The sequence below is a fragment of the Erithacus rubecula genome (genome assembly GCF_903797595.1).
Source record: "Erithacus rubecula genome assembly, chromosome: 6".
NCBI lineage: Eukaryota > Metazoa > Chordata > Aves > Passeriformes > Muscicapidae > Erithacus > Erithacus rubecula.
The window spans coordinates 20,940,488-20,954,527 of record NC_136688.1 but is presented as its reverse complement, the minus strand read 5'-3'; the positions used below and the strand labels follow the sequence as shown (position 1 = coordinate 20,954,527).

The 14,040-nt window shown below is 36.5% G+C and overlaps 1 protein-coding gene across 1 annotated transcript in view; it reads right to left on the bottom strand.

The window, feature by feature from the left end:
- TTC17 (tetratricopeptide repeat domain 17) overlaps positions 1-14,040 on the bottom strand; it is a 54,316-nt gene that overhangs the window by 26,776 nt on the left and 13,500 nt on the right. Inside the window, exons 3-16 of the mRNA XM_079308652.1 lie at positions 13,572-13,741; positions 12,473-12,584; positions 11,240-11,371; positions 10,440-10,549; positions 10,002-10,146; positions 9,485-9,624; positions 9,090-9,250; positions 8,666-8,778; positions 7,854-7,994; positions 7,299-7,414; positions 6,042-6,216; positions 5,462-5,539; positions 3,075-3,299; positions 746-932 (exon numbers count right to left, since the gene is read on the bottom strand). Of these exons, the coding sequence (XP_079164778.1) occupies positions 746-932; positions 3,075-3,299; positions 5,462-5,539; positions 6,042-6,216; positions 7,299-7,414; positions 7,854-7,994; positions 8,666-8,778; positions 9,090-9,250; positions 9,485-9,624; positions 10,002-10,146; positions 10,440-10,549; positions 11,240-11,371; positions 12,473-12,584; positions 13,572-13,741 (2,005 nt within the window). The remainder of the gene's footprint in view (positions 1-745; positions 933-3,074; positions 3,300-5,461; positions 5,540-6,041; positions 6,217-7,298; positions 7,415-7,853; positions 7,995-8,665; positions 8,779-9,089; positions 9,251-9,484; positions 9,625-10,001; positions 10,147-10,439; positions 10,550-11,239; positions 11,372-12,472; positions 12,585-13,571; positions 13,742-14,040) is intronic.

Sequence of the window (14,040 nt, the reverse complement as noted above, 5' to 3'; positions counted from 1 at the left end):
TGCACAAGTATCATATTGGCCATATTCAAGTACAGACAAAGTACTCAAAATATTCAGTGGGATTGAATAAAATGAAAGAATCTATCTTCAAAAGCTATTATTTTTTTAAATATAAGTAGCAATTAATGACAATTTATAATTTTATTGAAAATATTTAAATAATTTTTTTGGGGGGGAGAGTCTAAGCCATTCTTACAGATTTTTTGTTAAGACAGTGATCACAGGTCCCATACAAATAATATAATGCTGATACAAGACATTCTAGTCCTCTAGAAAATGACACCCAAAGTACTGAACACATTGAAAGGATATGAATTAAAACTAAACTGCTCTTCATCATATTCTTCAGCTTTAAGGAAACAAATCCAGCTGACTGTAAAATGTGAAGGGATGTATAAAGGGGCTGTTGAGCAGCCTAGCAGTAGATGTGCACTTGCATAAATACTGAAGCCAGCATTCCTTTTTACCAGTAAGAGATATTGGTGGTGCTGTTAAGGCATTACTGACAGGCAGGAAGTAATTTGCACTCAGTGGAAGGCCTCTAGATATTCAAGAGGTCATCCTCAAGCAGTTATTTAATGGACTGTAACTTTTCCATTAACAGCAATGTCTCAACGTTGATCTTTAAAAGTAGAAAGCACTGTAAAGCAAAAGGGTGGAAACTTGGGGGAAAAAAAAAAAATCACCAGCACCCAAGGTAATAGATATTATTTGACTTGTGGTCCATCTTTCAGCAGCTGCTTACCACTGCACACAGAAGAGGTGATGTTGTACAGGAAAGGATAAAACTGCAAACAGCGGATCATCTTCAGGCTGCTTTCACACTCCAAGCACTTGGCTGTCAAATCCAGTGCATGTCTGAAGGCCTGCAGCGCTCCACTAACGTTGCTCTGAGCCAGGTATGTGTTTCCTAAGCTCAGAAAAGTCAGGGGCTGTGAAGAGAAAAGTAACACACTGCAGTATAAGCATGTTCACTGTTTAAGATTGAAGCCAAGGAAAAACCCTTGTCAAGTCACAGCCTCCCAAATTTGGTGGGAAAGAATTTAGAAAACTTGTTAAACAAGCACTGTCTATTCTTACAATGGAGAACTAACAGCTTGATACATTGGTGGTAATCAAAAAGTGTTTTGCCATAGGGCTGTGTTAGGAGTTTCATCTTTCTACAATAAAAAAAACCCCAAACAGCTATTAAATACACACAAACTGAAATGAAGCATTAAGTACTTACTTTTAATCATCAGAAATATAATTCTTACTGCAGAGAATACCAAAGGACTAAATGAAAATGTGCAAAGACAATTTAGAACCCTTCAAAGTCCACAAAAAAGTAAAAATATCACTAGTGCTCTAGCACTAGCATTGCATTTGTCAAGAGTGTTCAGATTTACCCCAGCAAAGTTCGGTTACTGGAAACACCCATGTCACACTAGCCTAGGGGTACACATTTATGGCTTCCAATTCTATACAAAACAATATTTTTGTCTACTGCTTTTGGCTACTATCCCTAAAGTATGTAATTTTTTTGAAGAGTAAAGATTATAAACATCTTTTTCCACTGGGTAGAACTCAACACTTCAATTCAGCACACAGTAAAACATTACATTTATTGGTTGACTGAAAAGTCTTTCACTTAGACAAAGTAATGTGCTGCAATTAACAGTATGCTGCTACAATAATGACTGTAGCATTGTAATTTAGCAGCCATTTTTCCCACTGAAACAGTTTTTTACATTGATTATCTACAAATGTGAAAACTGATGAGTAGCTGAAGACTTTTCCAACTCAGCTTGTATTACTAAACTGCATTTAGAAAACAGTGCAAGCTGAGCAACAAGATTTTTTTTCCAACTGCTTTTGCTGCTAGAGCACATCTTTTACTCCCAGTAACTGTAAATAATTTTAATTTACATTTATTTTGCATTATATTCCAGGAAATATCATTAAAGTACAATGCTTCCTTTTCTGGTACAATAGGTATTACAGGACTGAGTACACCTGAAAAAAACAGGAGTATACATTATTGTAATGAGACAGGATTTGTAAGTATTTTTTAAGAGAAGCCCTACTCACATAGCATGTCCTAAGGATTCCTAGCTCCTCCCCTCCAAGGCTGTGTTTTCAAGTGTTATTCTTAAGGCACATCATTCAAGCATACTTTTCTGAAGCTTCTTTCTGCATTCTTACCTGCCACCCAAATGGACGACATTCTTTTCCAACACTTGCAAATTTGTTTCTGAATGCTACATTGAATAAGCTTATCCTGGTTTTAGTTTTCTAATGTGCTAGGTGACTCATGGCAGGTTTAAACTCTGTTAGTCTAATTACAGAGGTAGAAGCACAGGAAAGAAGTCACTTGAACTTCACTGAAGCATCTCAAATGTAAGATCAAAATTATCTGCTAGAGTAAATGTGTTCCCTGCTTTGCCTCTCCCTTCCCCTTTCTTTTCACAAATGCTCTAGCCAGTTCAGTAGTTCAAACAGCTTATACAGAAACTGTCTATATGAACATAGGTGACAACCTACAGAATGCTTATCATGCTCCTGTTCAGAAATACAAAAACCTGGTTTGAATCTGTGGTTGGAAGTAAAGCCACCAAACAATGAGAACATGTTTTCCTCTATGTATATAGACAAAACCTGAGGACAAATAAAACTGTACAGAAAAAAAGTCAAGTCTCACAGAAAGATGTCTATAAAGTGAAAGATCTTTATGACATACACACTAAGGATTTTAAGAATCAAGATACAATGCTGACAGCTTGACAGATCTCTGTTTTAGGTTAAAATGCTGCCAAACATTTGGATTAAATTCCTTGGAGGCACTCTTGGTAATACAGGTTTTGGGAGGCCGAAAGTGTGTCACTGATTTAAAAGAACTTCTCTAGATGTTTGTGCTCTCAACAATCAGAATCACTCCTGGTGCACTCAAGAATTTATATGAAAATTAACATCCACAGCAAATCACAAGCTGTAAAATGAACTGCATGTACAGGTAAACACAAGTAACATGTATTTAGAAAATAATGAAGGAAAACACATTCACTGCTGAGCCAACACAAACCCCATCATCTTACCTCAGAGGCATTGATGGCCAAAGCCTTGAGCAGGAGCCTGCTGGCATCCAAATGAAGACCATAATGAAACAAGAGGTTAGCAAGGTTGACGAGAGGGATGTCCTGATACTCATGTGGAGCCAAATTATATGCTTTTTGCAAACAGGTGATAGCAAAGGTGCTATTTCCAACTGCACGCCAGTACAATCCAGCTTCATTAAGCACAAGCCATAGAGGATCTTCTGGCTATAGGAGAGTCAGGGAATAGGATAAAAACACCCACAAAGAAGTGTCTCAGGAAGACAGAAATGCCTGCTCTTTAATAAAAAGCAAACAAAACTCACTCTTGCATCCCACATTGTTAACTAGCACAAATTAGACTTTGCTGTGACTATTTGCAGATTATTCAATCTGCCCCATTCTACTCAAATGGACACAATTTACAGGCTGAACTGTAATTTAGTAGCAGTTGTTGCTCACACTCTACTCATATGAATGCTTTGTATCATGACCACAAAATCCCTTAAAATATGCATGGGATAATGGTTAGCTCACTACAGGAAGCAACACCTGTGGGCCACTTCAGAGTCTTAAGATTATTCAAACACAGATCACAGATCTATGTGAAATGCTAGAATTTGAAAGTCAGGCAGCTATTAAATTATAGTTAGATTTGCTTCCAGGTCCTGTGTCTAATATTACCCTTCTCTGTCACTGTAAGGTTCCAGAGTTGTTTTTTCTTAGATTTAGGTAGCTGTTTGTCTTATGAAAGTTGACAACTGGCATGCATTAAGATAATGTTTAAATATTATAAAATAGTAAGCAATAAGTGAGGGCAGGTGAAAGAATGGAGGAAGTGTCAAATATACCCTGAATGTTCCTTCCTCCTCTTTAACCTGTAACAGCAAAAACAAGCACTCACCCTAGAGGAGAAATGGCAAAATTGAAAAATAGTGACAGGTTGACAGAGGGAGGCAAAATATCCACTTTCAGATGCACTTTGAAATTATTCAGAAACATGTTCTAGTTTTTACTATTTTCACTACTCTGTGTTACCCAATTCTACAAAGCATGTACAGTATAAAAGCAACACCTGAAATGGATCTTCAGTCCTACCTCCATGTCTGAAGCCCAAATGCATGCCTGAGTAAGAAACATGCAGCTAGGATTAAGGAAGCAAAATGATACTATGTTGAGTCAGTAAGAACATTTTTGTTCTGGGTTTTAAAAAGCCCCTCCCACAGAAGGGTTCTAACTAATGTTAGGGTTCGAGATAAACTGGAAGATATCAACATTAGATAACATTCTTTGTTTAGAGGACCTTACATAATCTGTGATTTCAAGATTATTAATGACCCCTGTTTTGCAATGCACATGCATAACATTACTTGCATGCTCTTCATTCCAAACTCCTCATTGTATTACTCTTCATTCACAGGTATCAACTACCTCCCTAACTAAATCCTCAGCAAGTTATTAGCATTTTGTCTTTCCCAATACAAATATGCTAACTGCGGCATTCCTGCTCTAAGTAGTTTATCATTAGCAGAATAGATAAGACAAGAGTGTTCTTACATCAGCAGACAGAAAAGTTCAGGCTTTTAGCATGACAGCAAGAGATTACTACAGTTAAAACCAAAATACTCATGCACTGCACGGTAAGACATTAGTAAGACATGTATAGGAGGACTGTTATGAACAACATAATAATAGGAATCAACTCCTACTGCTCATTTTTCTCCTGGTTAAGACAGATGCACATAGTAAATGGTACTGATTTTAGACTAAAAAAGTTATCTACACATAACACCTTGACATAACTTCTACAAGAAAGTTAAATTGAGAAATATCAGCTTGACATGTCAAAAAGAGTCAATGTCTCTCTCAATGCTTCCTGTCATTTGACTCTCAAAGGCCCCACGCAAGATGGAGGTGGCATTCCACAGGGTTCTATACAGAGGTACATTCTTTGCCCCAGAGTGCTAATTATCCTGACAGAAGATTGACAGAGGGTTGGTTTCCTTGCAGGGAGAGTAGGGGGAAAAGCAGGGTAGTGGGAAGGAGGAGGAAGAGCACAAGGCAGGCATGCAGGAAGGGGTGGCAGATAGAGGAGCAGTTCCAAGCTACTTCTCCCAATTAAGCAAATGGCTGCCAGAATTAGCTGATATATTGCTGCTCCATATCCCTGCAACAAGAACAAGCAACTACAGAGCTGTTTGGTCCACATTAAACTAAATGAGATACTTCTCTGTATATTTCTCCTTTACTTGTAAACATGGATTTTTAAGTTAGTTTCATCTCAGTTACAGGCAGCAAATACACCCCTTTCTAGTGCATCACTACTTTAGAAGCACAAAAACAAATCTCAAGTAAGAATTCTGAATTCACCTTGTGACAGACTGACATACCTTTTTCATGGCATGATCTAGAAACACTCCTATCTTCGTCAGTGTAATACTTTCATTGTTGATACGAGAATGCAAAACCTGGAACACAAAGATTTGTTTTTTCCCAAACTACTGAATAAATTTTACAGTCAAGATCTACAAGGCCCATTCAACACCTGCTTCCTTAAATCTTCTCTTTAGCAAAGGGAAGATAGAGATATTTTACTAAAAAGAGGATGTGGACACATAACACTTATAGCAACTAATTCTCCAGAATGCAATATGAAGGTTTTAAGTTACAAGCTTGGTAGAATGCAGTAGTTCTTGCAAATGAATCATATGAAATGACTGTTACATTAAAAAGAAAGATGTGATTTCAAAGAGTAAATTAAATTTCCCATTTTGTGTGCTTTTGGGTCAGAAAGAAGTCAGACAACCCTTTCTCTATTCTCCATTACTACTAGAAAAAATTTGTCCACATTTTTCAGAAGTACTGATTACTCTGAAATATCAAAATCTTTCATGATCTAAACAACATGCTTAAAGCAATAAAGAGGAAGATTTTCAACCAGAAGAGAACCGATAAGAAAATGTCTCTTACTTGTCTTGCTTGATCATCTGGCATCCTGAATTTCAAATCTAGATTAGTGTCTAGTTCTTTGACCAGTATGTTTAGAGATTCATTATTACGAGCATCAGTAATGGAAGAACAATCTGGTGCCTGTGCTTCTTCATGCTCAACAGTATCTCTTAGGATATTCAGTATTGGCTGGATTCTGGCAATAAGGAGAACCAAAACAAATTAACAGATCGTGCTGCATGTCATCATCTGCTAAGCTTCATACTGCAGACTGCTATGAGACACAAGCTGCAAACACAAAGTAGTCAAGGACCACCCTTCCCCTTGAAAAATTTATAAGATCTTTACTTTCCATTTTAAAGCGCAGAATAACAAGAACAATGAATAGTGTTGTAGACATAACAGAAGGTTCTCACATTGTGCTAATAAGGATTCTGTGAAGCTTAGTACTAAACAAATATGTGATTATAAAAAAGTTGATTTTTTTAATGCTAAAACTTCATTTCAAAAACACCAAGAGGTAGCCAAACTATGTAAATAGAACATTCTAAGAGGAACACTGTTTTGTTCCAAAGGATGTTTGTAGATGGGAATCTTCAACACAAGCTCAATACTGGTATTATATTGACTAGGTAGAACAAAACAGCTTTTTTTTACTACCACTATCATAATGGAAGCAACTAGGGTATTATAACATTGCATTGAGCTATGTAAGCTAGCTATTGCAGTACAGACACATTTATTTTATCCTATATAATAACAAATATTACTGACTCCTCCATAACTAAGCCGATTTTCTACCTCTGTCCCAAAGGAACGAGCCGGAGTTTCCACTCCTAATCCATTTTTAGTGTCTTCTGGTCTTTATCATTTTTTGTCATCATAACTAAAGCTTAGAGAATGTATGTAATGTACAAGAGTTAACTGCAGTTATTAAACAGATGCTCACCTCATTCTCTCTCTCAAAGTATTTTTTTTTTTGTTGATACAGTCCACAAGACATTCAGACTTGTGCTTTAATCATTATTCTGTCTGTATTTTGTATGTTCACCCTAGACTAACAGTCAGGGAAGAATCACCATGAAATTCAATCTGATTGTTATACTTGCAGCAACTACAACAATCAAGGAAAATGCCTTTCTTCTGTGGAAATGCCAGAGAGGTTTGAACACCTCTCTGCTGTTGATTACCAATTGAATCCATCCTCTCCAGAAAGAAAATACTCTTCACCCATACAGTAAAGATCTACAAATACAGCTTTTAAAAATCAACACTTGCCTGAATCCCCTGTTTTCTGGAGGCAAGAAATAAGTTGGCAGTTCTTCTGGGTCAGGAATTTTGGGAAAAGATTTCATGCATTCTGACCGCTGAGGCCAAAGAATGTGCTGTTTGTCCTAAGAGGGAAAGGAATTATTTTTTATTATTTTTTTCAACATTTTTAATATTCTAATGAACAAGGTAATAAAAGAGATAGTAAAAGATGGTCTGAATTTAAAAAAAAAGAGATCTTTAGAACTATTATTTTTCCATCTTTTTTTAACATCAGCAGTTGAAATTTCTATCTTTACTTAGCTGTGCCACTTTACTTGCAGCAGATGTAGCAGAAGGAGCACAACAGCTCCTTCTGTGCTGCAGTAGTTTCAAAGGACACGAAACCAGTATAGAGAAACTAGACAGATGTTTGTATGTTGAAGAAATTCAGAATACTACATTTTCCAGTGCTGACACACATCAAAACTGTGGCCCAAACACTAAGAAGTTTCACATAAACAAGGAGAGGATTCACTTCCACCCCTGCTCTGTGAAAGGGCAGAGCTCATCCTCTTCACTCACTCTGCTGGGTTCCACACTCCACACTGAAACCACAGAACGAGCCACAGGGGAAGACTGCAAGGACTGGCTGTGAACACTTTGGTTTGCATGAGGATCCAAATTCATGGATGTCATACTAGAAGTTGAAGAGTCTTCACCAAACTAGAAAAAACAGAAAGACAATTTTTAATAAAGGAGATGGTACAGCTCAAGATCAAGTCAGAATTGATAAGACTTGTGGCTTCTAGAATTATCTCTATAATCTGAATTTAAAATTACTATAATAGGAAAAACAATCAAAGCTAATAACAAAATTAAAGATAATTATTCCTATTTCTTAAACTAGTTAAGAAGAAACTTTACAATGTACTCCACATTGCAAAATAACTGAAATCATAATCCTTATCTGTAGTTTTAACACAGCAGAGGTGTTGCTTAGGTGGCTGTCATTCTGGATTTTCAGTACACACCTTGCTTCAAAACTTCTTACTACTGCTGTACCAAATTTTCCTGATGCAATCATAGAAAACTAAGGCTTTGGACTAAAAGGAAGCTTTTGAATTCAAGTAATTCTCTTCTCTAAGTAAAACAAAGTCTTTCACAAGAAACCCTCTGTATTTCTGTAGTTCACAGTTTCTCAGTTTGTATTAACATCAAATGGAATGCACATTAAAACACACTGCACTCTGGAAAAGAAAGAGACTAAGACATTTCTCACTATAATTACCACACCCAAAATGTAGCCCTTTTATCAACCCTGAAAAAATTGAAACTATTTCGCTGTTAAATCAAATGATGAAACTTGAAGCACTGGTATCAATTCACAGACAAACCTGAACATATTCCACATTTTCAAAAATGTCTCCGCGGTGGTAACGAACAGGCTGATCCCACTGACAGTGTAAGCTGTGCTGCTGGTTGCCCAATCTGCAAATCTGATGGTTCCCTGCAGAGCACAAAGTATTTTTTTATACTAGAGAAGTGTGGTTTCTGAGAAAATAAAGACAGCATACAGTTAACATCTCTGCCCTCAGTTTGGTCAATCCTTTTTATTTACTTCATCAGCCCAGACGAAACTCCCAACTCCAAAAGACTCAAAAAGAATTCCCTACTCAAGAATATACTGCAATCTCTTGATTTAATAAGCAAAACACAAGAGCCACTCAGGGCCATCTTAACAAGAACATATAATATAAGAAGTTATATCCTGACACTTTTATTACTTCTTTAATGAGCATGAACACTAAAAAGTTGTACCTAATTGAGCTTCTTTTGCCATCTGTGTCTCATGGATGATGTTCCTCAAGATTTGTTCCTCCTGGATGAGCTTGTACTTGTCTAAAACATCTTGTTGCCTAAGGTAATGGTCATGCTGCTTTTGATATTCCTTTAATTCATTTAATGTTCGCTGAAGTGATCTTGGAAATTAAACAGAGAAGATTTACTTTGAATGCTTTCTAGAACATCACCTTTTCCTACACTCTTGCACATTTTTAACTCTCAGTTTCTTAAAGCATTCTTATGCTTAATTCTATTATATAATCAAAGAAATACAGAAATTTAAAAACAATTCTTCTTGAAATGTAAATAATTGCTGCAGCAGAACTACAGAAGTTTGATTGTATGCATTGTCACTGGGATACTTTAGTTACCTATGCTGGGCTTCCAATTTTTGCTCAAGTTTTTGCTGACATAGGACAGCATGTTTCCTTTTTACAGCTTGTTCAAACCCTGGTTTGGCCTGCAGAGCATGATCATAACACAGGACTGAGTGGTTGTACTCTCCAAGCATCTGAAGAATGACCGAGAGAGAGAATTAGTCATTGTGCAGTAACATTTGATAAACAGTACCCAGTTTTTAAAAAAGCCATTAACTTAAATTTTAATTTATGGTAACAAGCAGCTTGTCATTTCTGACACTCAAGCCACGATACCTATTAAGAAAGGCTGCAGAAGAATTTTACTGGAATTTATTTCTAGGTGCAGATAAAAGCCTTTGCTAAAAGACAGACTTCTGAATAGAAGTATCTTGACAGAATCTTAAGCATTAAGCATGAGATTCATGTAGAGCACAAGACACACTGTAAAAAAGTAAAACATTTCAAGTCAACCCCAAAAGATTAAGTAATTAATTTTCTTCAAGTCTTGGAAAATAAAGATTGTATTTACTGCGTATATATTTCCTAAAGTGTAATAGCTGGTAAAGAAGTCACTGTAATCCAGAGCTGCATGAACCACAATAGCTGCATCTGCAGAGAAGTGAGCCCGGTGCAAAATATTTGCCAGATTTACCAGTGCAATGTCTTTATTTTGCCTAGAAGAACAAAAGAAAATAAAAAGGAAAACAATTAAAAACTAACATTAAAGGAAGGTAAGACTGTGTCAGAATCACGCACAAGGAAACATTAATTTGCCAGTCATACATTAAAATACATCACTTGCTAGAAAAATGTCTCAACTACTTATATCCCTAGTATAGCACAGAGAGACCAAGAACAAGCAACATGGATTACTCCTTAGGATACTGTCTTAGAAACCAAAATCTGTTTACTAAATAGGATAACTGGAAAAGCAATCTGAGAAGAAATCCTTATTAGCAATTCTTACCTTGAAGAAAAATGGAGGGCACGCATGGCACATTCTACTACTTGGTATGGATCATTCTTTATTCGCCAGTAAAAAGAAGCCATGTTATAGAGCACCCAGGAAGAAGAGTTCTGCAGTAAGGAGAAACATATGAAGTGCACTGACTACTAACGCATGAACTAAAAGGTTAATCAGGGCTTTAATTACTACAGGATGAAAAGCTGAGCAACAACTTTGGTGCTCAGCTGCTCTAAGCTATCCTCATCCACTGGAAAGCTGCCATTTGGCAACAGTTGTCAATGTTGAGGAACACTGGACTAGCATATTAATGTATTAAAGAAACAGAATTTCTGCATTTCAGGCAGGTAAAAATACAAAATTAGGTGAAATGAGAGATGACAGTAGTTTAAGCATCAGCATCTTAGCTGTAGTTCAATGATGGTTCCTAGATTTTGCAGGAAGACATTTAACGAAAACAAACACTTCAGTACAGTTGTTCCTTCTTTGCTCTTCAAGTATCTGTTTTTTTTTTGTATAAAAATTCTTTATTACCTTAACAAAGCAATGAATGTGGCTTGCCAGACAACATAACTACATAAGTCCTTAAAGATGACAGTAAGTATCTATTTACTGGCTTTGCAGATGCCTTCTCTTGCCTGTACTTGACTACCAGAAAATGGTCTGTTTGCCTTCTGAAACTGAACTGTAAACCTAAAATACATGTGCAAAACTGGATGTAACTGCTTGTACAAGGTGTATCTAAACTTGTGAGGTTTTCCAGCACTGTTTTTGGTGTATCCAGTAAGATTACAGTTTCATACCTTCATGAGCCCATCATAAATACGGTGACCTATTTCCTCTATGCTTCTTCCCAGCCTCCGTGATAAGTATGTGAAGATTGGATCTTCTTTAGGTAACAGGGGTGCAGAAAGATTAACCCTTTCTTGGACACCCTAAAATAAAAATTGAATACAGGTATTTGCTGACACTTAAGAGTAGAGAAATATAAACAAAAGCATGACTCCCAGGAAAATGTATGGCTTGATTATCTTACAATCTTATCTTCCTTTCAAGATCTCTAGGACTTGATAGAACAATTTCACCTCAAACAGATAATAATATATATTATTGCAGAAAGGAAAACAGTAGAAGCCAAAAGCAGCCTGTGGTTGTGAATTCTACAGGGGAAATACTCAGTTCTGGTAGCACTGTGCATCTGGCAGCTACTGATTTCACTAATGACCACTGAAGCACTTAAGTCAGGGTTGTCAGGTTACAGGCACACAATGGATATATCCCTATACCTCTTCTCTTTCTTCCTCCCCCAAGCACAATTGTACTTCTTTCAAAAATACATCCAGACCAGGGACAGAGCTAAAAAACTCCACTTAATGTTTAGCTGCAAGAAAATCCTTATTTGTTGATGAAAAGACTTGCAATAAAATAAATATCAAGACAGAAGCACTAAAGCTGCATCTGCATTAGAAAACCTGCTCATATAATGCTGTTGACAAACCTAATTTTCCTACACTCTTCCACTGTAACTTTTCTAAAGTAGATAAAAGTTTGTACTAATAGGGAACAATTATCTCATCCTCTGGGTTAGGGCTTGGCATTCAGATGTTCAGGTTTGATAGGAGCTATCAACAAAACTGCAAACAATTGTTTAATCCTTAATCTTCATACATTTTAATGACCCTGTTCAGCACGCTGCAAATTTCAACTGAGACAATTCACAAGCAAGTAGTAGTCCCAATGAAAGCTACCAATTTGCTTTTGAAATGTGTTGTGAAAACAAAATACTCCATTTTCCTAATAATGTCCTCTAAAATAAGGCAAAAAAAAATCACAAAAGAGAAACTGTATGCCTAATGGAACAGGTATAACCTCTGATACACAGGTACTTTAATCAAGGTCCAACTGTAGTTTTAAAAAAGTGTGAAACAGTCTTGGAAGATTACAGTACCTTTCAACCTTGAGTGAGAACTGCCAGCAGGAGTTTTCTACTCCTTTTCCTAATGAGGAAAAATACTTGCTTGCATTTTCTCACTTACCCGTAAGTGCTGAAAAGCGTGAATACTGTATGGAAGATCTAGAACTTTTGTACAGTCTGGCTGCTGCAAGTCTGGAGGCACTGGGGACTTTGTGTCTATATAGTCTTCAGGGCTGAGGACATAATAACATAACACAGCAGACTGCAGATTAAAATACTGCTGAACTTCCTAAGAGACAGTATAGTAGCTGATACAGAAAGCACTCTGATTTAATCATTACAGAAATACCCCGTTTGGGCACATTAACTGATTTCAGTTGTATTCCCAGATTTCAGTTGGGTCAGAATGTCATGACTATAGGATAAAATAAATAAATTTGTCTGCTTTAGAGAAAATATCAATATTTGATTAGCCTCCAAAATGTATCAGTGTCAACCTAGTGTATACCACTGCTATTATTACTGATGTACCTGCCAGGCAAATGGCAATGCATGCAGACTCCTCAACTGAAACAAACAAACCAATCCCAAATATGGGTGATGAGAAGTCCAAATGAAGGTGTGTGATGATAAAATTGATCTTTTCCCACTTCAAGTGCTCATGTGATTATGATTTTTTAAAAAACCAACTAAAACAAAAAAGTCATTTCAGAAGATGAATTACCAATGAAGCTGAATGTCAAGTACACTGTGATCATCCTTCGCTTTCTAAACATAGGGGATAAAACAGGACCAGAAAGTTCAACAGGTTGGTAATCAATGGAATTTCATTCAAATTTAAGTCAAGACGATTCCACTAAAATAAGTATCTAGCTCAAAACACTGAAAGCACACTAAAGCAAATGCAACCCCCTTTGTACTTGACATATTTCACCTTAATTCACGTGTCTGCTTGCATCAGCAGAGAGTAACAGTGGTAGAACTGGGAACAGAAAGGGAGTTTCAGGGCAGACAGTTTTGGGGAAAAAGCATTTATATGTTGTACCTATTCACAAATAGTGGCAGATGTTGTTTCAATTTTATTCCACAGTAACAAAAACTGCCATCTAAAGAAAGTCAGTGCTAATAATTTTTCACTTGCATTTAGAGGTACTATCAACTTCTTTTTTATTCAGTAAAAATCTTAGAATATAAAGCACCTTATTAAAGCATCTTATTACCGGATATCTTTGCTCTCTAAGGTGATGTATGTGCCATCATACAGATCTAGGTCCCCCAGGGGCACCTTTGCTTTAATGCAGTCTGGATCTTCTTTATTATGCCTTTGTTCCAGCCCTGTGTCTCTGTCCTCATTTTCCTCTATATGAATCTTTTGAGCAACTAACTGTTTCTGTAGGGAAAAAAGGAAACAGAAGCACATAATATCGATGAAAGCAAACACCACAGTTGCTATGATTCAAGAGTCCAACTTCTTCCTTAAAACAAAGTTCATTTGAAAAAAATCTAAAAAATTCTCATTAAATTCTGGGAATACTTCCTCATCTTTTATAACATCTGTAGGACTTTTTTGGATTTGGATGGCATATAAACACTTTAATTAGAGATAATGCAACTTGAATGAGTCCTTATTTCTCCTGTTGTGCCTAAAAAATGGGTTAGTAGCATTCCAAATCCATGGTAGGCCATTTA